Here is a 27,928-nt window from a genome sequence, read left to right on the forward strand (position 1 = left end):
GTTTGATATGGACTTGACACCACAGTACCGTATGTTCATATGAACATCTGATAACCTGTGAAACAGAAATCACATCTCCCAGTTTGTAAAGCATTAGCTACCTTCTCTCATATTTGCAGAGACTAAACATATCACTTGCTTAAAAAGGAAAAGTTAAAATCCCTCTTTATTACCCTCATCTGTCCCTCCAGATCTATCTGAAGCCAAGTATCAGGGGGTCTACATATGCTAGCCCTCTTTTGTGTATAAACCAAAAAGCCTTTCCAATTCCCCTCTGACCCCCAGAAGAAACATGCACTTCAAGCTGTGAGCTAGGCCAGGCCAGTGTATTTGAGGTTCTGCTACAGAATAAACAGTCGTATCTCGCTCTTGTGAGAGTAAGAGCTTCAGGACACATTTCCAATACAGATCATCTATAGGGACAGCAAGCTTCTTCATTTGGGCAAACGAATGACACCAGGGTGCAAAGCTGAACACTTGTGAGAACAGATTGAGAGGTGTGGAACACAAAGAAGAAATAATCGATGCCATACTGTATTGTTTCAGACATGGAGGGATTCTTTGGCTGATGTGTGTTCATCCAAGTTGGAGCTGTGTCCGCAGCCAGCCTGCTTGCAGCTGTGGGCAGGGGCTGCAGCTCTGATGCATGAGAGCAAAGGTGGTCAGGACACAAGATGGCTTGGAAAGATTCAGAGGAAAAAACTGACTACATTTCTTTTCTATTTTAATGACATGTATTATGTTTTCAACAAACTACCTTGTGCAATACAAATGTATTATTTAGGGATGAGCACTCTCTTTCTGCAAAGTCTATGAGTTGCTGAGTAATAGACATATGTCTCTTACAGCAGAAAACTCATCCAAAAATATAAGCTGACATTTATTTTTTCCAACAAATTTTAGCTTGGTTAATTCCCAGAGGAACTCGCAATATCCGTGTTTCTAATATTACTGCTTTAAATGTGCATGCATTGTTGTTCTCAATATACCAAAAATTTTAATAGAAATGTTAATGCAAGCCTTGCAGAAAATGTGGCTGTATTTATTAAAAAATCTAATTGCAGTGAAGTGCAGGGGAAAAAACCCTCTGTTCTGCAACTTACTGAAATTTTTATGCATTGTTTATATGCTCTATTTACATTAAAAGACAACTAAATTATTTTACTGTTTATAAATATGGAAAATCGCAGCCATATGAGATACAGTGCAAAAGATATAGGACTACCTTGTTTAGAGCTGCCCTGTAGTAACTTCTAAATACTGGAGGCTGACCTAGTGGTATTTATTGTACAAATAAGTGGATTGCATTTATTTAACTAAGAAGACGTACGAGAAAACAAAACCAAACCTCAACCACAACAACAAACCCAGCAGCTGAAGGGAGGTCTGTAGTCAGGAACTAAAAAAGCTTTTGAAGATCATACACCCATGCTTACAGATGGATGTTTTGGTGCATTTTGTATTTACTCTTTTCTTACTAAAACAAAGGAGAAGCAGTGAATCCCAGGGCTGCTGCGTGCAGCTCTTGCCAGTGTCAACTGGAAGCACAGGGAATGTTACTTCCCTCAGAGCAAGCACTTGGAGAAAAATGAATGAGGCAGGTGGTGGGTCTTTCTGAGAACACCTAGAATGGCAGGCAGTGCAACAGGGAATAATTGCCTTGTCCAGGAGACAGGACAAAGCCTGTTTGCTGTTTTCAGCAGGGCTGAATGAGATTTTGAAGTATTTTGCTTCCACATGCATGCTTAATTAAGGCCAGCTGAACATTTGAAAATATAAGAGTTTAAATTACAAGTAAACATTTTCAGGTGACTTTTGAAAGTGAATTACCAGATAAATATGACCTGATCACTAGATTCTAGTGATAGTGGCCTTAATCAATTAGGGAGTAATTTTTTTCTTCTCAACTCAGACACGAAATATGAATAGAGACCATAGAAAAAATTTTTTTAATTATTATAAAAACCTCCTTGAAGATTTATGGTTTATTGTTTGATCATGGCTTAATTTCGATTCATGTTATTGAACTTGAAATGCCATGAGAAATTACTTGTGCTTAATACTTCCATGATTTGTAAGGTTATAAAGTGAGATCCTTTTTACCAAATATGGACCATGCATGGAGGTAGACTGGACCCTACAAAAAAGGCAAGAATTAAATACCTTTGTACAAGACTCTTTTTGCTTTAACAGTCACAAGCAGAATGACTAGTATGTTACTCCTCATAGTTATAAAACACACTGGACTAGAATTGGGAGATAAATGCTTTCATCTTTCTGGAAACAGCTCAAGATTTCAAAATGTTCTCTCTACACTTGATTTTTTTTTTTTTAAAGTGTACTGAGAATAAAAAAATAATCAATAACCACTAAAAAGTTAGCTCTGGTACATTGACTCAACACATTTGTTGCTGAAAACGACTCTGCTACTGCCACTACTGACCATTTACATGACATCTTTAATTATGAAAAAGTTGAGCTGTTTGAAAGTACTACTGCATTCAAAAGAAACACTCCTCAAGACATGAAACACTCCTCAAGACATGTATCTTTTGGGGGTTTTTAACCACTGCAGTCAGTTTCTGAGAACAACACTACTAACTGGAGGTGAAAAAAAGACCTTGCTTCCTAAATCTTAGCTGAGTTAATGAAAATTAAATTAATTATTTTACTGTTGTTCAACTTTGCACCCTGATAACATCTGCCATTTTCAAATCCATTTCCTCCTCTTGTTCAGTGTGTGTGTAATTTTTTTTCTTGTTTAAAGCAGTTTGTTAGAGTTTGGGGGACGGGCTTAACTTGGAAATCTTGTAGCAGGAACTCAAAATTTAGTGATGTAAGCCAGAAATAGAAATGCCATAGCCACCGAAGAGAAGACATGCGGCATTGCTTACTTAAAGCCCCATCCTGTCCCCCCAAGGACAATTGCTGCTACCAGGATGGCACCAGCGATGGAGCCTATTATAAGATTGGTGGCACTAGGACCTGTGATAAAGGATTATGGTAAGACACACATAAGAACCAACGACTTTATTCACGTCATGTGAAGCATCTGAAGGGCAGTCAAACAATTCAAGGAATACAGACAGCACACAAGGTGATGCCTCTAGACAATCTCAACAAGCCCAACTTAACTTACTCTTCTTTAACAATAGGAATGAACAAAGCTGTTGGTCTCTGCATTGTGCTATGCTGACTTCTACTAAAGATAAAAGTCTAGTATTAGACAGTGAATTCCATTGTAACTTACTCCGTTATCTGGTGAACGAACAGTCAGCTGAGGACACTAAGATATTTGTGAATAATCCCTTTGCTTAAAGGAAGAAGTATGAATGATGTATGTTTTAAGACTGCAGCAAATTAGAAAGGAAAAAAAAATCAAAAAGCTCTGTCTTTTTTCATGGAGCTTCTGAAAGATGTAGATTTTTTAATTTGAGCTAAGAGCATTCAGCACCACTTGCTAATCATAATCCAGACTCCCTACAGTTACATCAATGCTAAATTTACAAACAATTATTTGACAAAAGCAAAGGATTATATAATAGGGAACAAACATTTAAATAAAAGCTGTATTCCTCCTAAGCTTTCCAAACATCAAAGCATCTCTTCATCATCCTCAAGGAGGTACTAAACAACAAAGTGGAGAAGGGTGGAGCAGGAAAAAAGAGCAACAAAAAGAAGCTGCACAAAATATGTTTGTGCAATTTTCTGAAGAGGGCAAGAGAACACCTAAATAAGATATTAATAATTGACCCTTAAGTGCTCTACTTACATAGGGCAGAGGAAAACTGATAATAAGCTTGAGTAACATTTTAATTGCTCTGTACTGAAACCTCCTATCACGCAGTTTTTGATGTAAAGCTAATTGCATCTGCACTCAAGGCAGAAGGAAACCAACTCAACAGTTCTTCTGCAGCATATTGTACACTTTTTGTTTAAACATTTACGTTTTCAGGAACAGCCTTCAGAAACAGTTCTTACCTCCTATCTCAGTCTCCCCAAATGAACACTTCTACACAGCAATGGAAATTTTCCTAATTAATTATTCTGAAACTGAGTTTGGAAAACTGTCAGACAGCTAACATAAAGAAGAAAGAGGAGTAGCCAGAGATCAGCAAAGAAAGAGCAAGGGCAGCTGCAACAACTGAAAGTTCTAAGCTGTTAGGTCAGTATCACAAAACCTCCTGCCCAGTCCCACACACTACAATAAGCACATGTCGTAAGTTTTAAAATTTACTGCAGCAACCTAACTTCATTGCAGCCACTGCATGTTTCCCACATCAGTGCTTCTGGACATCTGATTAGCTAAAAGAAACCAAGTTTTAAAAATTGCTTCCTGCAGTTCCTATACAAACAATATTCAGGAACATGAACAAAATACTTGGACTGAAATGAAATATAGTGAGCTTTACAGATGAGCAGTGCACAAATTTGACGAAGAAAATCAAATGGCAATTTTTCACAATTTGGAAGAATGTATCTTATTTGGACTTACCTTTAAAGTCACACCTGACTCAAATCAACAGGAGTGAGCATGGTAGAGGGTAAATGCCATTCCACAGGCATTATAGTCCCAACTAAGGCTTGCTTGCAACAGCAGTCTAATGAGCCTAATGAGCTACTGTGTCTAACTGAGATCTAGGGTTTACTCTGGATTTTAGCGAATGATTTCACACAACAAAAGACTGAAAACACAGCAAGTACTTTATCTGTAATAGATTTTATAAGCCTTGAAAAATTCTAAAGCTGATTTCTTTCTAGCCATGGAATGCTATCTTCCTACAAAGAGGTACAAAGATTAACTGATAGTAACAGTCATAACTTAGATAAAGAAGTGCCAAATCACCACTTCTTACATCCCACCTCCTCACTATGTTTCCTGGTTGTTAAATGTCAAGGGGTGGGGAGGGAGAGAGTATGTATCCATTTCACAGTGCACATCCATTGACCAAACAGCAGTTTGTTCTTTCAATACAGAAAATCAATATCGGTTTTGTTTACTATAAATACAGAAGAATGCAATCAAAATTTAAACAGAAGAGGATAATATACAAACCAGTTAGGTTCAGTTAATGGAAAAGTATAAATATAAAACCCAAGCTGGCAGAATTGGTATGATGACTAAAACAGCAACCACTTGTTTCTGAGAACAGAGTCCTTCCAACTGCTGAATTCCAGTTTCAAAACACAGAGATTTAAGAGGATCACTGGCAAGTTGTTTTAAGACCACAATAGACTGGGCACATAAAAGTACTTATAATGGGACTACTTTTACATGTTATACCTTACCTTAAAGTTCTATGTCTTATGTTTTACTAAGCATTATCAAAAAATTGTATTATTACTAAATTAGAATTTTTCTACCAGTAAAGTGACATTTACGAAGAAAAGTATAAATCCATATGTTTCTGCTCAATAAGCCTCTCTAGTCACTGAACTCAGATGCTTGACAGGAAACCAGAAGTATGAGGAAGGTTTTAATAACCACCATACTGTGGGGTCATTTTTCATCCAGACTATCACAAGATGAAATACTTGTGTACATTTGTTCTTTCCACCATACTACTGCTATAACCTACAGACACAGATTTTTCAGGAGGAAACTCCTGCACAACACCTGGCACACCACCTTTTCCTGCAAAGCACTACCTGCTCTGGCATGGCTATTTGTACCATCCCAGGTCATCTTTTAGGACCCCGATACAAATCCTACCGAAGGTGTTAAAAACAGAATACACCTATAATTTTGGTAGACTTCAGACTATTCCCTAAGTCTTCATCATCATCAGCTAGATTCTACAAGAATTAATATACACTGCTTTGAAACTCTGCTAGTATTAAAAGTTAAAGCTAGTTCAGCACTTCAAACAAAGGTTTATGATTTGCAAGTGAAGTGTTGAGGAAGGAGGAAGAAAGGCAGAACCTGGCACCAGGTTGTGCTTAATGAACACACCCTCCCCTGCAGCCACTGATGGTAACAGCCACCAGAGACTGAAGGGTATTAGGAAAAGAGAGGGAATTTGGATTCCCCATGTGCTTTCTGTAAACCAAACAAAAAGTAGCAGTGGCTTGCCTTGAATGTACATTTGTACCTGAAGGAACCAGAGACCAGAGAAAGATTGATGGGATGCAGGAAAGAAGAATGGATAGAAACACAAAGAATGAGTCAGGTAGCGAAGTGATAAGAGCAGAGGAAAGATGAAGAAAAGCTGGACTTAGTGTAGAACCATACAGGAGCAAGAACAAATGGTCAGGGACGTTGGTCAGAGCTGAGTGGCTTCAGACAGCAGGTAAGGGGAGAGAAAAACAGAAGGGTACAAGGCAGAATGTAAGCAAAAGGCAAGTGGTCCTCAACCTGTAGGTAAATTTTCTCCTTCCAAATCTGTGTCCCAAACCTCTACAACCTTAACAGTTGTCAGTTTTTAGCAAAAAGCTGTAAAAGCCACCAGTAAAACACAGATCTGATCTTTCTCAAGCAAATAATCTATTACCTTCTTCCTTCTATTTGTTTTCTATTAGTTGTCCTCTCTGAACACAAAGGTCTCTATTCTTCTGAGAATCTGAGATCAGTTTCATGTACCAGATAGGTTTTTAGGGCTGTGAACTCAGACACACAAAATGCTGCCTTGCCAGACTAGAATTGTACATGGGTGCCTTTTCACACAGCCTGATTAGAAATCACAGACTGTCCTGTCACAAGTCCCCCTTCAGAGAGGTGCCACTGCCACATGACAGATGTAACATATAGTACCAGAAACCTGGTGAAGTTGGAATTCTCAGAGGAGCAAAATAATAGTACTTTAAGCTGTAGTTTGTACAGTGAACACAGAATGAAGGGAGCTCTTACGTGGGCCTTTTTATGCATGTGTGTATATATATATAAACAAAATTTGTATAAATCATAGCCACTGTTAAAATGGAGGTAGGGGGATAATACTTGAGGTTACAGTTTCCTAAAACTATGAAAAGACAACAAAAATTGCTCATATATATTCTGTATATGTGAATATTATACTTCAGCACTGTGCTATCTTTGGGTAACAGAATCCTAGCAACAGAACTTTCAGAAGTTTTACTGTAAAACTAGCTGTCTGTATGACTATCATCAGCTTTCATCTGCCTAGCTTATCATTAGACTGAAAGCCCCACAGACTGTAATAAACAATTTCTGCATTTTATGAAATAGCCCACATTACGCAGTCTGTTTTGTGAAATAATCACGAAATTCCATTTTTTCTCCGTTATTTTTGTAATTTGGTGTAATGGAAACATTTAGACACTTAGTTTTATGGTGACAATGTAAAAAATTCACAAACTTATTGTTTTATGCCCCACATTATCCCAGACAGGAGAAGGTTCAACACTGCATGAGCAAACCACATGACACGGACACAGTCAAATCACAGGACAAATACGGTCACCACATGACAAAGCTAACGGGTCATACACAGAGGGCTCAGGTGCATACGGTTACCTCACACACTAGGCACCAAACATAAAACTCAAACTAGGAAAAATGCTTACTCTATTCCCCACCCTGTGCCTCCAAAAATCACCCCCAAGGCCAGAATGGTCCCTGCCACTGCACCTATTAGCCTGTTAGCAGCCATGCTCACTGTGTGGAGGGAAAAGGGAAGATTTTTTAAGGAAATTATCACATATATGTCTGAAATGTAAACATGAAACAATTCCTCAAAGGAATACTTTATGCTATAATCCACTGTTCGGATAAACAATTCAAATCTCCTCACAAACCTTTATTTACCAAATATTGCAGCTTTAAAAATTCTGAAGTGACATATATTTGGTTTTCTTTGAATGTTTGCAAATATCTCAATGAGAAGTTTTCCTGTAAATGAAAGACTATTCCTTTTACCGTTGTGATTCTATTATTTATTTAAAAGAGGAACATCCTCAACCTACTGCTTATTTATAACAGCCAAAATGTAAATAAATTGCCAATAAGAAAACTTCCTTTTGATCACCAGAAACTTACTGTATCCACAATATAACTAAGCAAATGAAAACTGTTCAGAAACAGTTCCACTGCAGGGAAAAAAACCCAAACACAACTTTGAAATTCATTCCTTTACTAGATAGTAATATTTTCCTTTGTTACTGCATTTATTAATAGGACTCACTATTTATCTATATGACCTAAAGACAGACAACACCTTTTAAAAGCAAAAACCTACCTTAGCAACATGCTTCGGGTAACGCTCTGGAAATTCTGATATGTTCAGATAGTCTCTCTTAAGACATTAAGGCCTTGTTTTTAATTTTTAAGGATACTTGTTTGAGAAAAAACATCTGTACATTTCCTATGTTAGAGATTAAAAGTTTGATAGATTCATTGACTCACAATAGACCACAAGGAAGCAGCTGAATTCCCTATCCAATGGGAACTCTTCCAAGGGACAAAAACTTTACAGACTTCATGCTGAATGAAGTCTGTTTTGAAATGCTTTGGGTAGTTTTCTTCCAAAATTTTCTTCCAAAAGTTTCATAAATATACACACACAAACACACACACACACACTCAAGACATAAGTTTTATACTAAAATAAACACTACTCCACTAGTCAAATAGAGGACTAATTCTGCAAATTAAATGGTAAAGGAAGAATCTCATGTGCCAGTACTCTAAAGTAATTCAAAGTTTCTGCAGTAACCAAAAACTAACAGCAAGAACTCTTTGTCTTCCCCAAACTGCTAAATGCTGTGTACATCTTCTAGTACAGGATACAGTAGGTTGCTGAGTTTAGAACAATTCAAGGGTCATGTATTAACAGCAACATAATAATAAGGACCACTAATTTTTTTATCCTGAAATAGAAAATGGAGCCAAAAAGCAATTGATGGATGATGGAAAAGTCTGAAAAGTGCAGCAGGAGTAGCAGCCAATTGTCAGTTATAATAATAATATATAAATAATTAGCAATATTTCCTAACTATACATGTTCTAATTGTATTAAGAAAAATGCTTGGATTTATGGTGTGAAAAATCTTAAACCTATTAGGCTTTAATTTTCACATCATGAGTGTTTCATTTCTGAAATGTAACAAAATTCAAACTTATGGCTAAGGAAAAACTAGTATTTTGGTTTCTGTCTCAGATTTTTAAACTGGCATATGACAAAGGGAGTAATAAGGGGAAAAAAGTTAATGGAAACTACTTGAGTATGTTGGATCTTTACAACAGAGAAAAGTACTCCTGAATTCTTCTGAAATCTTCTCACAAAGGAATTCCTCTATAAGCATGCAGAAAGAAATCACAGTAGCTCTGTTAGTGTTCAGGGTCCTAAATTCATTTCTAGGGGATTCAACATCAATAAATTACTCTAATAATATAAGAAATATAATCCATCTTTTGAGAACATTGAGCCACCTTGTACAAAAGCATAGTCTGCCTTTTTGCAGAGGAATCCATTAAAAAATGCAGTCTAAATGTTGTCTGTACCTACTGGCAGAAATCCATGTACATACTATTCATTTAAGGCTTTTGCCCAAAATATTTCAGCATTGATGTATTAATTTTCACACAGGCATTTCCATTCTGAACTAGAGGAGTTAATCTGGCTTACAATAAAGTAACCAAGGTAAGCATACCTCCTGTGTTGCCCTTCCTACAGATCATTTTAAAGAGAAGGGAATTAATTCTTACCTACAGGATTTGGAAACGAGCAAAATAAAATTCATGTACTCTCTCAATGTCACAACTGTAAATACTGCTCTCCTCATCCACACACACAGAGACCTGAACAGCTCTATAGTGTTAGTCTCCATAATTTTTTTAAGACTCTGTAAGCAGCGTTCTACAGTCAGGAAGGTTTTCAGGGGAAATGGAATGACAAGTAGCTGTGTAAGGCAGGGTGCAAAACAGGCAGCTACACTGAACAGTGGTGGGATTAGAAATCCAGGAAGCACCTGTACAGATTCCCTCATACAAATCTGGACTGTTCAAGAGAGCCTCCTTCACAACAGCAATTTGTTTTAAGACTATATCTTCAACAGTTCTCGGTAAAGGTCTACTGGAACCATTCTGCTAAAGGGCAACAGGAAAAGGCACACAGGACAGATGTAGAGCCTTTCTGGAGGGACATACCAAAATCCTGCCCTTCCTTGAAACCTTAGATATTTTAGAGAGTAATCAATTGGAGTGTGATCCCTAAGGGCTAAAGTTTTAAGCAACTCTGCCTTGTAGAAAGGGCAGAAGAACCTGGAACTGGGACATGGGGAAAAATTTTGTTTGTGTTTCTCAGTTGTTTATTGGGAACTTTATCCGTAAATGCATAAGACTTGATGAATATAGTCTGATGTTGGACAATACCCTGATGACAAGACATACAAAAACTGGACAGCACAATCCAAAGATATTATTTGGCAGAGAAGTCAGAGAGAATCTCAAGTGCTTTTCTTCCTCTTTGAAAAACTTTTTTGATTAATTATTTCCTCAATACCTCCTCTTTGTATTTATACTTCATATGCAGTTGAAATACCAACTAAGTACATAAGAATAAGCAATAATGATTGTAAAAATAATTTAAGTTCTTAAAATCTTAATTTATTTCTTTTGTCTTTCATTGAAATCTGATTTCAAGGAATCTGATTTCACTAGGGACATTCCACTTTTCTCTTTTTTAGGCCATAGCTCTCTGAATTAGCTGAGAACAACTAAGGAAACTAGAAATCTCTAGTAAAACATAAATACTCAATTATCATATAAATAACAAGAGACACAGTCAGGTTCCAATCATAAAGAAAATTAACATTAAAAAATAGAAAATAAAGGAAAAAACATTACCTGTTGAAATCTTCCCCAAATTTATGTTAGAAAAATAAAAGTTTCATCAATTCTCAAAGTAGAAAAACCTACTTCATCTACACAGCTGTGCAATAGTATTCCCTTTTTATATGCTAATTCTACTACCATGTATCAATGGAAAAATGTCATAAATACTTGAAAGAACATCAAAACTGAAACAAAACACAAACCCTTGGGTCCTTCCTCCTTCTTGCCACCAGTATCCCTGACAGGATCATCAATGCTGCAGTCTGTCCCAGCCCAGGAGAAATTACAAATGCAAGTGGCTTCATTACTACAAACCTGGAAAAGAAAATCAGTGACAGCAGTTAGTTTTTAACTACATTTTATTAACTTTATTTAACATGTAATGAGATATTTAATTCACGATATAAAACTTACCCATTTATATATTTTTAACAATGGCACTGAGTGGTTGGAATGATATAACCCAACAATAATCTGAAAGTTTGCTTTAACCCTCTTAATACACTCAGATGCTAGGAAAAGGAGAACTGGTTCTATCATCACTTGCACTACAACCTGCACAGGTTGTAAAAAATAACAAATTTTCATCCAAAAAACCCTATCTAAACTAGTCATGTTTCACTAACTTCACTAACCAAATATCTAGACTTTGAGCCTGAATGCCCAGAAGGAACACAAGCATTTGTGTGTGAAAAGGTTCAAGACATGGTTACACTTTACAAACCAAATACTTCAGATGTAATTGGAGAACTAATCTGACAATTTTGCTTTCTAAAATTTTATCTTTGCTTCACAAAATGGCAGTTTTCCCCTGAATCTTAACATTTCTGCTTTCAGATCAACAGGTCTTAAGAACACTTTCAGGTAGAGAACTGCACAGGGTGCATTAGGATCAGGTACAGCAGAGGGAGCTGGGGAAGCTGAGCTGCTCACTCCCAGCACAGACTCACCCCATGACCAGAACAGACTTTTCCATTAGAACCAGTGGGACAGCTGCTTATGTTCAAGGACTGAATTGGCAGGCACTTTTTGTCCAGACACATCATTTGAGGTCCACATGGAGCTCCATCCTCCACATAACCTAAATCTGTATCATCATCTAAAAGAACATGAGCACCACTAGGAGAAATAAGTTTTAAGATACTATTAGTATTATGGCTGGCGTCTCCTGAAAATATTAAAAACATGTCAGTGTAGGTACTAAAAGCCTCATATCTTTCTTTCATTTAAAGATAGACTGATAGACTGAACAAAACTATAAAGTTTTTCTGCCTGTCCACAGCAATGATAAGGTGTTCCAGCTGTCGAACTAAAAACAAGTCTATATATTAAGTACTCAAGAAGGGCACCTTAGGTCTAGGAGATTTTTAAGCCTTTGAAAAACCACACTTTACTCTTTTTTTTTTAATTTTTTTTCTTTCCTTTTTTTTTTTTCACCAAAATGCTTTGAAATACTAATGCCAGAAAAATATCAAGAACTAACTTCCCATATGATGATATTTAAATAAAACCATTAGTAGAATAATGGAAGACTTAAGAATCACAGTTCATTCAGGACCTAACTATGCAAGAGAGTATTCTTAGCATGACAGGAATGTTGCCAACGTCCTTAAAATACAAACCTAGTATCGTGAAAAGCAGACTAAAACCCATTTACCTGTCCTTTAACTGAACTGTAGCTTAATATCTTATCCTGACACAACTCTGCAGTTTCCTTCTTTTTTGTCTTCACTTCCCTACAGCTATTTCTCTGAGTATTTAATACTCAAAATCATTATGTTTAAAATATGGGTCTTTGGCAATACAGACTTTCTCCACCCCCAGAAAAACGTAATGCTGAGCGTGATCATTAAGCTCTGACTGTGAAGTTCTGCTATTGGAGGGATCAGATACAGTAATCAGAAGGATAACCCACATTCAAATGTGGAATAATAGGCTTTTATGTATTTTTTTAATCAAAAGAAATACCACTTAGAATAATGATTTTGCTGCAATATATTAATTACCTAAAATTCACAGAATTTTACATTTATGATTATCTTAATTCAATTAGCCTTGACAGAGCAAAATCACGTTGGAATACTGCATTATCTTTTACCTGCAGTCCACTATGCGTCCTTGATGATAAAAAGAATTTGGGATAATTTCTCCTTGAACTTGACCAACTCGTGGAACTCTAGTAAGATTAGTACAGAGCAAAAAGCCACAGAAAACATCACTGTAAAATGAAAACATAAACCAAAATATTACTGGAATAATATGAGGTAGACTTACAAAAAAGAAAGTCTGGCAATGATGCTGCTGATCACAGTAATATATTACCATAAGCCACATGATAGACTTTCGGAGTACAAGCCTGGAAATAAAATATTATTTTATATAAATGATAAAAGGCAGAAACAAGTCACCATTCATTCTAATGGACCAGTGAACGTTCACATGAACAAAGAATGTATCTGGGTTCTAAGCACAATACCGTACAATTTAGAGGAGCCAAATCATACAAAGCTTTGTCGTGTCAGGCTAAATTACTTTTCACTCTCTCTAGCAGCTTATATGCCACACATTAATGTCACTTTTGAATTTTTAATTGAATTTTATATCCCTTGCAAGACAACAGAACCATAATAACAATCATTAGCAGTTGTGTGTGCCCAAAATTTCATTAAAAATCTGCTTTATTTTATTTTGTTTTATATCTAAATACATTTCAATATATCTCACATAAGATACACAAGATAACTCTTATATCTTCAATAGAAGGATATCAGCTAATACTAATTGTCCTAAGTCACAGAAGTAGCTGGATGAATGATGGAAAATGCCTTTGTTAAAACTGCTTTGTTTAAATAGCTCTTCAGTTAGATCATTTTCCTGCATCTCTCTACCAACAAAGAAAAGCTTTTACAGAAATGAAATTTTTCACGTGCACATCAGACTAACACTATTCCCATCTAAATATATTTTAAGCAATTCATTAAACAACTCCTTTCCTTATGATCCTATCTGAAAAATAATTTTTAAGAAAGGCACTTGACAAACATCAAATAGTCAAAGAAGGAAAACACCATTGTGAGACTGAAATTTGTATGTGCTTACTTAAATTTCTTCTGATTTATTTACTGTAAAGTCTATCCACTAATGGTCATTAACTAGAAAAGTAAATTTAACCAAATATTCATCTAGTAATGATCGCATGCAAATGAATCAGCCCTTTTCTCTATAGCATCCAAATGTCTAATGGTCCTCTCTGATCAAAATAATGGTTGGAATGAGTTTGAAACAGCATAATCTGGTATCAATCCCAGAGCAGTCAAAAACAGTGTGTGCATTTGCAGCCTAATGTATCACTACCAAGTCTGAGGTGTTTGTACGTTATAAACTTGGGCATTTTTGTTGCGTTGTCCCTCAGCTCCTCTGAAATAATTAAAGTCAGTATATTCTTCTGAAAATCTGGAATTCTTTCCAAGTGTATTGCTGAGTCACCCACGGATTTGTCAGAGTGGAACTTTTTCAAGATGCAAACCTTGTGAGGGAAAGAAGATTCAAAATAAAGCAAAACAAACTGCTGAAGCATTCAAGAAAAAGTAGAAAAATTAGACAATATGAAACCATTATCAATCTATTTACATTACAAATAATCTCTACCAAGATGAACTTACTGTTTGCTGCACTGAATCCATCGGTCTCCATCTTTTCCACAGTTTCCCTTTGTTGTGCCTTCTGTATTAAGCTTTTCATAACAAAATTTGTCAGATCCTGAAGACTCTATTGATGAAGAAAAAAGAAACGTGCTTTCCACTGGCAACATGAGAGCTTTGAAACCTGCATAATTTATTGCAGCAGTTCTTTGTAATGTTTTTAGTACAAAACATCAATCTAAACACACATGTATGTGTAGAGACCATATTTTCCAGTGACTACAGTAGGAAACCACCAGGCTAAACTGAAATACCTACTGATGGCTTTTTTAACTAATGCTCGATAACTCAAAATTTGCTCTGAACTTCTAAAAATGTAGCCTCCACGGTGCCTGAATTTTCTTCTGCATATGAAATTTATCTGTGGTCTAATTTTGTTAACTTCATAACAGTTGTACATAGATTTAAATCTAGTTGTTTTCACCGATGTCATTCCTGATCTGCATTTCAGAAGATCAAAGGTTTTATATATGACATTTATGATAAGCATATGTTCTGACATCAACTCTGCTTATTTTATTCTATTTTTCAGGTGTTGATAGCAAAACCAAAGTTGAACAGCCAAAGTGTAATTTCTATTTATTTTTAGGAGTAAAAATCTGAACAAATGTGTTTTCAAACCCACAATTATTTACTAAGAAGCTCATTTGTTTTTTCTAAAAATAAATTAAAAAAAAAAAAAAAAGAAAAAAGAAAACCACAACAATATACAGAGGAAGGTACAATAATAAAGATAAATAAGATAGAGTAGTTTCAGTGGCAGTTATAATTAGACAAAATGCACAAGAAAACATTAACTGCCAGAGTACAGGAGACCCTGGTAGTTCGGCTCTGCTGAATTGTCTCAAAGTCATTACACAGAACATTCACCCGCTCTAGACTTAAATCTGTACTATGCATATTTAACAATGTACTAATTTTCCTGACTTGTAGAATGTTACAGCAAAGAGAGGCAAGGTGGAGCAGCATGAACCATTGCCGGGATAATGGGATTGACAACTGTCATTTAAAAACACTCAAAACATCTGTTTTTGAACTGTACCCAAAAAATCCTCAAACCCCCTCACCCTGGTAACATTTGCTGCCCTACCTAAGTCTGCAGCCACATCACATCAGAACAGTCTCACTGACACCACTCCCAGACAGAATTTCACCCAGCAATCAAGCCACAGTTTCCCACTGCAGTCTACTCACTCTACTGACCAGAAGACTTTAACTTAGAATGACAAGAACAAAAAATAAAAATATTGAAAATACAAAACAAAAGCAGGAATGAACCAGAAATAAAATACATTTAAGGTAGTTAAAGTCAACCTACTAGATCCCCAGATATATTTGCACTGATTATCTCTTGTCTTGCATTCACCATTATAGCAACGACCCTAAACAAAACACAAGATGTTAGCAATGAGAACTGAACACTACTTCATCTCCTTCCCCTCCCATGACAAATGTCTCATTTTGACTCTTCACACACATGTTGGGATCTATAACAGTTTTCATGGATTTGGGTAGATGGAGTACACATTTTGGCCCAGATTCCCAAAGCCAGTTGGTGTCCAATACATATTGACATTTCAGCAGTTGCTTTATACTTCCCCTTTAGACAGTTATAAAGAAGTTATTAATGTGGAGTGTAATAAAAGATCTACATGTAAAATGTAGAGATACCAAGTGGATTTTATTTAAAGTAGAATTCTGGACTATTCATAGTGTGCATAAAGCACAAGCAATATTGATGTTGAAAGGATAAAATTTATGAAGAAATATGGAATACAGAATTTGAAAAAAAAAAAAAAAACAACTCCAAAACAAAAATGTGTATTTGGTTGGTTTCTGTATGCTGATGTGCAATTTTAAACATAGCATACCTGATTAGAATCACAGGCATACCCATCTTGTTTATGAAGATTCGGTGGACACTGAAAAAAATTAAGATTTTTTACTGTTATGTGTCCTGTAATAATACATCACAGTATCACATATGGAATTTTCCTGGGTTTAAGACAACCACACAACATATAAAGGGGGTAGAGAACATAACTGGTGCTGCAATCTTTATAGTTACAAATACAAATGAAAATAATCAACATCTTGAGCCATGAAATACACGGTTCCAGTCTAACTTTCTGCATATTCTAAGTAAAAATTAAGGAGCTGAGGAAAAACAGAAACAAGGTGTTCAGTAACAGGACATTTGGTAGCTAATACTGGGGCCGTGTCTGTAATGCTGCCACTGCATTCATTTCAGCTCCACTACAAAAGTAAGCAAGCACCTAGTTATAGCCTAGGTGCCTATTGCTTACAGAGATTTGGGGGGTTTTATGATATTATTTCTTGTGTTCTCTTGGCATTGGAAACTTTTTTGGTCCAGAAGCCTTATGACTACTAAAGCTAGGAGCAAACCATACTCTAAGTTTTTCCTCATCTAAAATGGACTTGTGAAAATTTGGAAAGGGTATGCTGCTGCAATGTGCCATGTTAGCCAGTACTCTGAGGGCAGCCTTCTAGCTTGAGAAAGCCCTTCTCCCTCCCATTAAGAATGCTCTACCTACAGAATAAAAGATTTACAATAAAATACCAGCAATAGCTACTTATCTGGAAGTATGGGTGCCCCAGATGATAAAATAAAAGAAAGGTACTGTAATTTATTGGCATCTATAATTACAGCCAGTGCCCGAAGAGAATGTGATCCATCCTGACTCTTATTTCTCCAAAGCTAAGAGCTTGATGCAGCAGATGACTGCACCAGTTATGAAATTCTCATATAAACTTGAAGTTCATATAAATAGAATAAATATATAAATACTCAGTATTGAAAGGGTGCATGTATCACCTAAAGTATCAAAGTTGCTGTGAAAACAGAAAATGTGTAGAATGTTGAGTGTTTAAAAGAATTCAAGTTAAAACATATTGGTTGCTGTTTATTCCTAAACTTCTGAATATTAGCGAACTGTTCGCAGGAGAAATGCATAATAAGATCCACAACTTTTAAAATTCAAATACATGTGCATACCCTTAAAAAATGTAACACTTCATACAAGTCTTAGGGGCAGCAACTGAGGGAGTTGGGGTTGTTTAGCCTGGAGAAGAGGAGGCTTGCAAGGACCTTCTTACTCTCTACAACTACCTGAAAGGAGGTTGTAGCCAGGTGGGGGTTGGTTTCTTCTCCTCAGGTAACAAGGGACAGGATGAGAGGAAACTGCCTTAAGTTGCACCAGGGGAGGTTTAGATCAGATATTAGGAAAAATTTCTTCACCGAAAGGGTTGTCAAGCATTGGAACTGCCCAGAGAAGTGGTAGAATCACCCTCCCTGGAGGTATTTAAAAGACAAGTAGATGTGGCACTCAGGAACGTGGTTTAGTGGTGGACTTGGCAGTGCTGAGTAATGCCTGCGCTCGATGACCTGAAAGGTTTTTCCAACCTAAACGATTCTATGCTTCTATACTCAATTAGCTGTAATTTTCTACATCTATATTTTTAACTATTTTATTTCATAAAATCTTACTGTTACCTTTGAATACGTTCAAATTTGAAGTATATTTGTATTATTTAAGTTATAGACCAGGCAAAGAGCAAAGGAGGATGTCTGAGAAATATTATACACAAAACCCCATGAGCAGTAAAAAAACCAAATAAACCTACAGAAGTCTTACTATGAGTCCACTTAGATTATTTTTGTGAGTTTACAATAGTTCATTCTTATGTTTAAAATTTTTTGTTAGTATTAAGAAATACTCACCCACACACCCCATCATTTTGAGTATATGAATGTGCAGTTTGTTAATCCAATTTTCCTCTTGAATGAACACAAAAAAGAGTACAAACAAGCATCAACAGTGTAAGCAGAGAAGGGTTCTGCACACATACCTGTCCAGAATCCCCAGTGCAGAACTCTGCAATATCACATTCATTCACTGCATATCGACAGTCGTAACCTCGTGGGAAAAACTAGAAAATGAAAAATATAGTTCAGGACTAAGATTATATCCACACAAGTTGTTCCTTTTCATTCATAAAACACACTCTGAACTTAACCAGGCTGCACGTGACCATGGACAACCAAAAAGAACAATAGATATAAGGCAGCAACACTCACAAGACATGATGTATTACAGCAGGGTCCATCACTACAATGAGCTCCATTAGAAAGAGAGCACTTCTTACAACAGTCTGCATAGCATTCCTGAAGAAAATATTAAGCAAAAGTTTGTTTTTTCATTTTCAGCTAGTTTTTTCTTCCTAATCTTTCCAACAAACTATTACATAGCAGCCAACAAAAGATTCAGTTTAGCACTGATGACCTGAAATTATCAGCTGGAAGAAAACTTTCCAATACTCAAGTACTGAAGTAAAGGGATAATATAATGCTATAGTAACATGGAGATTTACATCTTCTGAAGCCTCTTCATAGGTGTGGAACAGCTGTGCCAAATGCATGCTGCTTAATCATATTCAAGGCAGAAAAAAAAGATTAAGAAAACTAACTATGGATACAATTATATTTAAATACTAGAGCTAGGATTCAAATCTACAGGGTAGATTTTTGCAGAAACGTTATTGGAATATTCCTAGAATAGAGAAGAAAACAACAGTTTACTTGTTCTGTCCAAACACAGGCACCTATCTCCAAAGTATCAATATGGAGTCTCCTACTCCAGACACATTATCTAGGAAAAGTAAAGGGATTAAATCACTTCTACATTGCAAATCAAAAACTGCTGGGAAACAGCTGCATCTTGTCATTAGTATGACAGGAACAGTTTTGAGGACACTCTCCGTCTTTGCACTCATTCTCATTTAGAAAAATGTTTTCAGACGGTGCTTTAAGGAAATTGTTCCCAAACAATAAGAAAAACAAATATTCATAACCTTTCCCCCCTCCCTTACCAATCACTTAGTTTATCTTAGCATATTTTGTAAGAAAGACTTGTGGAGTAATATATCTCAACTTGCCATTCGGAAACCGCAATCACATTCTTCTCCTGCTTCTACATATCCATTTCCACACTCTGTGGTCTCAAAGAGCTGAAAGAAAAAAGCCCCCACCCCAAAGTAAGAATAAAACTAGTGTCAAATGACTTTTCTGTCACACACAACTCATTTCTGTGGTGCTACAGACACATGCTGTCACGTGCCGTGCTTTGGCAATGGGAAAGGCAGCGTGTTTTCCAAGTGCTGCTATTCAGAATTGATCAGACATGAAAGATGTACAGCTAAATCACATGGATGCTAGTCCTCTTTAGGACAATACTGATCTCAGGAAATGATGATAAACAGAGAGACACCACAATGACACACAAGGGGACAATATCTGAACTTCATTCCTGTTCTATATACTTCCAGTTCTCTGGCAATTCCCTCAAGAAATTAGTCTGCAATATCATGTCTGGGATCTACTCGGGTACCCATTCTTGCTCATGCAATTAGCTACTGTCTATTCCTGTGCACCATGTTTGTGCATGAAAATAACAACCATTAAAAAACACCGCCAAAAAGAAGTTCTATGTGCCTTATTAGTAAGTTATATGCAACCACATACAGATACTAAACAGTTAATCCTAGGACCAGACATATACAATACAGATAAATTCTACAGTTCAGGATGATATAGGTTCTATACTGATTTCACATATCATAATTCTGATTAAAGGTATTTTTCAGTCTTGTCAAAGATATAATTTTGAAAAAAGCTTGTCTGTTATCAATTATAATTCTGCTTTAAAGCAATAGTAAAAGTAAGAATATACAGAATCTCCAATTTAACTGGGATATTAGTAGCAGAAACACGTTCACTAGAACATGGTTGAAATGAGAAGTTAAAAGTTAAGTTAAAATGAGAACAGATAAATCTACAGCTAGATAAGAGTGAAAGATGCAAGTAAATGTTCTTTCTAGTGGAAGGAAGCTGTTGAGGATCATGCAGATATGAAACATAACATATAATACAAGTGATACATAAACTTGGATGGAATTCTTCTTTGGAGGACTTGTGGGGGGGGGAGGGCAGAGGGGAATCATAATGCCTAATAAAAAACAAATAAAACATTATACTTTTGTTGCATAAACCACATATGTAATCAATAGCACCTACAATTTTGTGTACCAAAACCAAAACTATACTGAAGCAATACCCATATGTACTCTTCTTCAGTAGCAATGTTGTCATGATTAAAAAACCACTGAAATCTCTCATTCCTTCCCCCTCCATAAGCCACTGTTTCTATTACACTTCAGAGGAAACAGCAAGAGCTCTTACTCCAAAACTGAAATTCAGTTCTCTGTCAAACAAGAAAATTACAGAACACAAGCATGCACACAAAAATTTCCTGTGGCATTAATCAGGAACCATCTAATGTTCATATACATGTCAGAACATAACTCAGGTTGTAATTTAAAGAAGTGACTGCTTAACAAGAACTATGTTTTGTTTACCTAAGAATCAAAGACACCATTTTGAGCCTTAACTCCTAACCTCCAAATAACAGGATTCTAAACATTGTATGATTATTTTTTTCCCCAAAGCACTTCAAAGCTGTAAAACACTGACACAGATAATGTATAAAGACCATTACCCTGGGAGCATTTTCCCCAAAGTAAATCGGGTTTTTATTCTGTATAGAGTTGACAACTTCTTCACATTACTTTGCTAGATAACTACCATTAAAAAATGAAGCTGTGTTTTTCTATTTCCCTACTTAGTCCTTCCTGTAAAAATTCTTACATTCTTATTCTATAAGCAAAGATTGCTACCCTGGAAAAGATTAAAAACACTCAAACAAGTCAAACTGATTTTAATTAATCATGCAAGGTGATGGTCTACCAAGGGATACAGGACTGTAAACAGAACAGCCTAATAGCCTCATGAGATACTAAATTCTACAAGGACAGCAAGTTTGACACCATGATTAAATAGAATATTAATGCTTTGGATTGCTCTTACTTGGCAAAAAGAGCCACGTGGAATATTTTTATACTACTCCGCTTTAGAAGGATGTCATGCTAACATTGCCTTAGGAAAAAACTATGACCTTGCTAAGTTTTTAGGTGAAAAAAAGCATTAGATGGTACAAGGAAACAGTTATGAATTACAGGGTTTGCTAGATGTACAGCTGAAATGAAATGAAGTTAACTTTGAAAACAACCATGAGCTACTACTGTCTACATGAAATGAGTTATGGATTGATTTTTATTTCCTAATGTGGTAATTTTCAATCTTTTTAACAACTTCAGGTAAAAAGTCCAAGAATTGAGTGTATGTGAAGCATATACTATGACCTCACTTCTGGATTTATTTTGCACTGCTTCCAGTTTAATAAGCAGTGCATTTATGCTGATGGGGATTTAGCTAGCTGTGAAAAATCAACTGCAATATTTGTCATTATTTCACCATGAAGAATTGATGGAAAACAAGTTGTGTTCCTCTCAACATTATTTTTAAATGCTAAAGGAATGAACAGGCAGCTAATTACAAACAACCTAGAGAAATTACCCACATAGACATCTGAATAAACTTTAGAACAGATGTATATTAGTGAAATTATTACATTTTCACTGCAATGTTTGGCAGACGTGCTGACTACCAACCGATTTCTTACCTTTGTTGGCCTGTTAAAAAGACAGGCACCTCCCCCACGAAGTAAAAATTCTTTGTATTCTGCAATGCTGCATTTGGAGAATTTCCTGGAATGGTATACCCTAAAATGGCAAAGAATTAGCTGAGTAAATGACTTCAAACACCACCAGTTACTGGAAGGGGGTAATTTACATTTAATACTGTAAATCCCAGTTTCTTACAACCACTGTGTGCAACAGTATGACAGCCCAGTGTTATTCTCAAACAATAAAATCAGAACAAAAGAAAAAGTTTTAAAACACTTTGCATTTTTATATATCTACTTTATGGGTGTAAAGTATATAAAACTGTAGTCTTCTAATCTTCTCAATAAGGTGAAACCACACTCTCATAATAGCTGCTATGCATCTTGTCGATTGCATGCACAATCCAGTGTCCCCTTGTGTTTGTTTTTAGCATCTACAAGGTGCTATAGCGAGAAGTTTCACAGATTATTTACAGACTGGTAGAAGAATAATTTCATTCCATTTTTTAATGTCATATTTGCTAATCTCATTTCATGTCTCCCTAGTTCTTACACTGGAAGAAATGGTAATCACTTGTTCATGACATTACAGACTTCTCTCACATTTCCTCACTTCCATCTTTTTCCCAGACTAATGAAAACGTACTTTATTAGTAATTTCTCACACAGAAATGGTCTGATATTTGTATTAGTCATGTTTTGAGATCTGGGAATAAGATCTATTCACACTGTTAAAGATGAGGGTAGCCATGCCATAAGGAGGTTCTTTATCCCTTTCCTAGCTGCTCACGGCTGCCAAGCTGCCATATCCCTACTGAATTGTTCTATATACAAAAAATGCCTTCTGAAGCCTCAGTGATGTGGTTAAGTGAAAAGGCTTGAAACTGCAGCTAATTATTCGCTCATTTCATTAGTCAGTCCTTTTTCAGCTCCTGGGTGACTATTTGCTCCTGGCATTTTTGTATACTGTTACCTTCTCTATGGAAGAATATCTTTTCTAGTGCTACTGAAGTATCAGCTCAAGGCTGATACTTTGATTCACCATGGGAAGGAAGCCAGTATCTATTCTGATCCATGCCTTACTTAGGATTCCAGAAGTAAACTTATGGAATGATTTTCTGTTGCGTTCATACAGTGGCTGACAATTGCAAGTCTACAGGGAAGCCACCCAGTTATTCTCCTGAAGGACCAATTTCCAAATACCATATGAAGAAACTAAGCTCCTTCTATCTTCTTTGTAGACAGTTTTCTCCATGATTTTTTCAGTCAAGCTTCCATAGTGAGGACAATTCTGACAGGAAGTGATTTATAAGACTCAAAATCCTATGTTTCAAAAGTTACCCTTTTTTAATCAATTACAGTATAGAGAAAAGAATCTTTGGCAGTGTGTGAGGGTAGAAGGCAATGAAATTCCTCCCATAGAGATGTGCTTCCCCCTCAGAGTTCACTGACCATTTAGCTAAGGTTGAGTTCCAACTGCTTCTAGTTTTTCACTTGTTAGCATTAAAACACATGGATAAAACCTAATATAAAAATATTTCTGTCATAATGTAAACTACGAACTCATTCCAGAGTCCTCAGTTACTGACATTTATGACATACCCTGTTTCCTCCATGATGCAACCACCCCAGGAGTCAGTGCAGTCACACTCTTCTCAGACAAGACCAAAATACAACAGAAAAGGAAAGAAGTTATAAACATGCTTACAATAAATATAAAGTACTTACTATAAAAATGGACCTTGACTAATTATACAAAGATCTGATGGTTGCTTGGCTGTACAAACTTTAGCCCCAAGAAGGAAACCAGCCCACTTCAAGACATACTAATATACTTAATAAATATGGTACTTTCAAATTACCATATGTGCATCCTCTTAGTCTCAGCACGAAGTTTCAGGCAGTACAGAAAGCTAAAAATAGCTGGCAATGTTCTTCCCTACATGCTCTCAAAACAGGCAGCACAAGGCTGTGTGCAGTACACTTAGTATTGAAGATTTTAAATATTTGCATTTCCTCCTCCCTAAAAAGTATGCAGAACACCCTGAAAGAGAATTGTTCCTGGACAGGCCAGTTCTTCTTAATAATAGAATTATTAATAGTAATACATGAAACAGCCAATCAAACATTCATTGGAAAAAGTAGTTGAATGAAAATGGATTTACAGTTTACTTACAGCTATAGCATGTAAGTCAACAGTGACCAAATTCATAACATAAAAGTAAAGGATCAACACCTTATGGTTGGTAAAACAGAAGTTACAAACTACTCATAAAATTATCTACCAAAGAAGTAATATTTTCAAAAAGAAACGTTCTGTATTGTAATTGCTACTGGAAAACCACCCTGCTTGTCCATGGGAAATATACAGATAATTTTTATGGTTATTTCTGCTCTATCCAGGTCTTTTACTAATCCTTCTCTATAAAGGACATCCAAATAAGGAAACTAAACTATCATATCAAAAACCTTTATCTTACAGTTAAAAACATGTTCTGATTTCCAAATTAAATGAGCTCTGTTTTACCTGTTATCAAAAACAATGATATAGAAAATGTCTTAGCAATTTGTCAGTTTACACAATTCAAAACCAATGCTTTACAAAACAACATTCCCTAAACATTGTTTTCTAATCCACAGATTTTTAAAGTGATTCCACAATGAAGTCAACTTTATAACTCATATTTTTGAAGAGGAAACAAAGAGAAAAGGTAGCCAAACTGCTCACAAAATGCAAGTAAAAAAACCCAACAATTTTCTTTAGCCTCAAAAAGGGCTTTGCAGCAGATTTTGTACTGACACTACATGTGTTAAGGCCACATAAATCTAATCTGGCTGTGAAGCAGCAAAATAACAAGTTGAGCAAACGTCACACTGGACTAGGTTACAGCTCCTTGTCATTTCTTCAATTATAAGTCAGGCATTTTTGCATTTTAAGAAGTCAGTGATTGTGCAATAAGATTTATAGATTTCATTATGATAGAAAAGGAGTTCTAAATTAAATTAATGGCGTTTTTACCAATATACCTTTGAATGTTGGTTATGAATCTAACCACCTGACACAGGACATCACTGAGGTCATTGCCAAGTAAGTGCTAAACTTGTGTCTCTTATTTTGGTTAAACTCAAATCCTAGTGCATATATTTGCAAAAGCAGCAATTCTTGTTCTACAGTTACAGCAATTTTGGCATTTCTTTCAAACATTACAAAGGAAGAGTTTATATGCTTAGCTAAGAAGACAAAAGAAGACTCCGTGTCCATATACATACTCGGTTTCCTTGTAGCTGGGTCCCATTGTATTCCAAGGTTCTGAGCAAGACTTTGTGCTAGTTCCTGTGCCATGGGCAAAGGGAGGCCATACTGCATTTCAAGGGGAGTAAATTAAAAAAAAAAAAGAAAAAAAGAAAAAATTAATTATTGTAACAACACTACAGTGACTCATTCTGGCTTACCACATACCTACTACTTCAGTAATTCAGTACCGTCAGTCACAATTCTGTGTCCATACAAGGAAAATAAACTCAGTGAAGTTGAGTTTAACATAACAGAAAAAAATTTCCTCCCTTAACCTCAGGGAATCTCTCCCTGCTGGTTAACCTAAAGAAAGAAGTCTATTTGATATATATATATAATGCACTTTTGTATAGTATGATTAACCCATCTTAAAACAGGAGACTTTAATTATCAATTTAACATTACACTGAGATAAAATAATAATAATTAAAAACTCAATACACCAGGACAGTTTTTTTCTAGTTTCAATGTTAAAAAAATTCAGGAAGAATTACATATCACTGGCACCTCAGAAGACCAAGCCTCTTACAGTGAGAGGACCCAAAAAAATATTAAGTGCTGAGTTTCAAACACTCTGGAGATTTTTGGGTCTAAATTTCTGTCAAATATATTAAAAGCCAATTTAAATTCTTATTAAGACAATAATGCAGACAGGAAAAATGCTTTTTAAAAAGAAAAGTACACTGAGTAGTAGTTTAATGATGATCAAGAAGGCTGGTTGTGAGAATCCTAACTTTTTAATATATAAATTACCTTTAAAGCCCTGAATACTGAAATACATAAACTCAGAAGTTACAATGTGCAGATTCTATTTTATTTCACCTTAGTAATGAAAAAAAAAATTACCTCATTTACTCCAACTCCTCTGGCCACAGAGCAAACCCCTCCAAAGTAACTTAAGCTGCTCCTTTTGTAATGAAATGTCACATTCCTTACAAAAAGATAGAAATGAAGAAAATATAACACATTGACATTGGCACCAAGAGCTTATTTAAAGATCATACTCTCACACATACTATGATAGATTGCATGTACATACATCTTCTTGTAGCATCAAAAGCAACTGAAAGCTTACAAACAGAATAACAACATTGAAAGAGAAAGCTTCAAGAAAAATACTATTTTTATTTTGTAGAGTCAGAATCGGTCTTAACCCACAGCAAACCAAGCACAGAAAGCTAGAGTACCAGACTCCTAAGACAATAAAATGATCACATTTCTTTAAAAAGTTAACAATATGCTCCAATTTATAATGTCAGGAAGGAATGCTGTTCTGAAATGTATCAGTGTTGAGAATTTTTTTAATTATGATCTTAATCCAAACCAATTCAAGTTCTAGTTTCAACTCCAAATGAAAACACTGAGAAGTATGCCTAAAGGGAAAGTAACTTAATACTGTTCTTTAACCCTGCCTACTTTCAATTATTGTTAATAAGCCCCAAATAATTTAGATATAATAATTAGTTAAGTAATCTGGAAGACCTAAATTATTTTATAAAATGCCTCTAAATTACTATGAATGATACCTATTTGAACTTCATAGTCGTAATAATAAATCTACACCGCCTACAAATGACCTACAGTGACCTTGCATGAGCTATAAATGACCCTAATCTTCTAAAATTATTGGTTTTTTAAATGACAGGATACTCCATACAGGTATATATTTACTTTTCAGAACATTCTGACAGCCATCAGAACTTTCAGACTGCAGCCTAAATAAACGCTTACATCCGGAGCCTTTACAGTAGGCAGAATCTCAGTAAGGGCTGAGGCTGACAGGCTCTTCTGGAAACGGTGTAGCTCAACCCCCCTGCTCCATGGAGGCTCAGCTGGAACACGCTGCTCAGGACCGTGTTCCCCTGGCTTTGGAATATCTCTGAGCATAGACAGTCCACAGCCTCTTTAGAGCAGCCTGTTCCAGCATCTGACCACCCTCACAGTGAAATGGCGTTTTCCCTATGTTTAAATGGAATTTCCTGTATTTCAGGTTGTATTTGGTACCTTTCACCATGCACCACTGAGAAAAGCCTGTTTGCTCTCGCTGGCAAATTCCTCAGCAAGAAACATGATGCATGAAAATCATTAAGAGTGCATGTCAGCAGCACTTTGCCTACGTTAACAAGAATGCAATTAGCATTGTGTTGTGATGCCTGTATTAGGGAAATCTGGAGGAAATTCTTCAACCCTTAATTATATCCTCCTCTGCAGAAGATGAATTATAGAAGAATCCCATGGAAAACATTTGTCACTTCATCCTCATAGTATGTCATGCTGCTGGGAGGTGGCTTAAAATCTTTATGCTGCTCAGGGGAACACACATTTCCTGCTCTTTGCTTACAATGCCGTGAAGTAAAAAAATTACTTGTTCAAGGTTGAAATTGTGCCTAATGATGCAAGTGGAATTTGCCCTCAAAATGCATTGTGTCTCAGAGAACAATTCATTCCAGTTCTAAAGGAGGAGACCTTCCACTAACAAATCATCTATGCAGCTACATGTGTGAATAAATACTAACTGGAATGCTCTTGTGGCAACACA

General features: G+C 35.9%; 1 protein-coding gene across 5 annotated transcripts in view; it reads right to left on the bottom strand.

Annotated features, from left to right (window-relative positions):
- The window catches only part of ADAM23 (ADAM metallopeptidase domain 23), a 70,290-nt gene that overhangs the window by 7,222 nt on the left and 35,140 nt on the right, over positions 1-27,928 (bottom strand). Inside the window, exons 12-26 of one of the 5 annotated variants that reach the window (XM_064660588.1) lie at positions 26,236-26,320; positions 25,365-25,455; positions 23,697-23,745; positions 22,092-22,191; positions 19,450-19,521; positions 18,593-18,679; positions 18,364-18,444; positions 16,365-16,415; positions 15,812-15,875; positions 14,455-14,560; positions 12,891-13,010; positions 11,743-11,911; positions 10,996-11,107; positions 2,895-2,985; positions 1-55 (exon numbers count right to left, since the gene is read on the bottom strand). In XM_064660588.1, the coding sequence (XP_064516658.1) occupies positions 1-55; positions 2,895-2,985; positions 10,996-11,107; positions 11,743-11,911; positions 12,891-13,010; positions 14,455-14,560; positions 15,812-15,875; positions 16,365-16,415; positions 18,364-18,444; positions 18,593-18,679; positions 19,450-19,521; positions 22,092-22,191; positions 23,697-23,745; positions 25,365-25,455; positions 26,236-26,320 (1,333 nt within the window). Of the gene's footprint in view, positions 56-2,894; positions 2,986-7,524; positions 7,616-10,995; positions 11,108-11,742; positions 11,912-12,890; positions 13,011-14,454; positions 14,561-15,811; positions 15,876-16,364; positions 16,416-18,363; positions 18,445-18,592; positions 18,680-19,449; positions 19,522-22,091; positions 22,192-23,696; positions 23,746-25,364; positions 25,456-26,235; positions 26,321-27,928 lie in introns of all 5 variants that reach the window. The other 4 variants (XM_064660590.1, XM_064660589.1, XM_064660592.1 and 1 more) reach the window with 4 other exon arrangements.

This window comes from Pseudopipra pipra, chromosome 7, assembly GCF_036250125.1.
Source record: "Pseudopipra pipra isolate bDixPip1 chromosome 7, bDixPip1.hap1, whole genome shotgun sequence".
Lineage (NCBI taxonomy): Eukaryota > Metazoa > Chordata > Aves > Passeriformes > Pipridae > Pseudopipra > Pseudopipra pipra.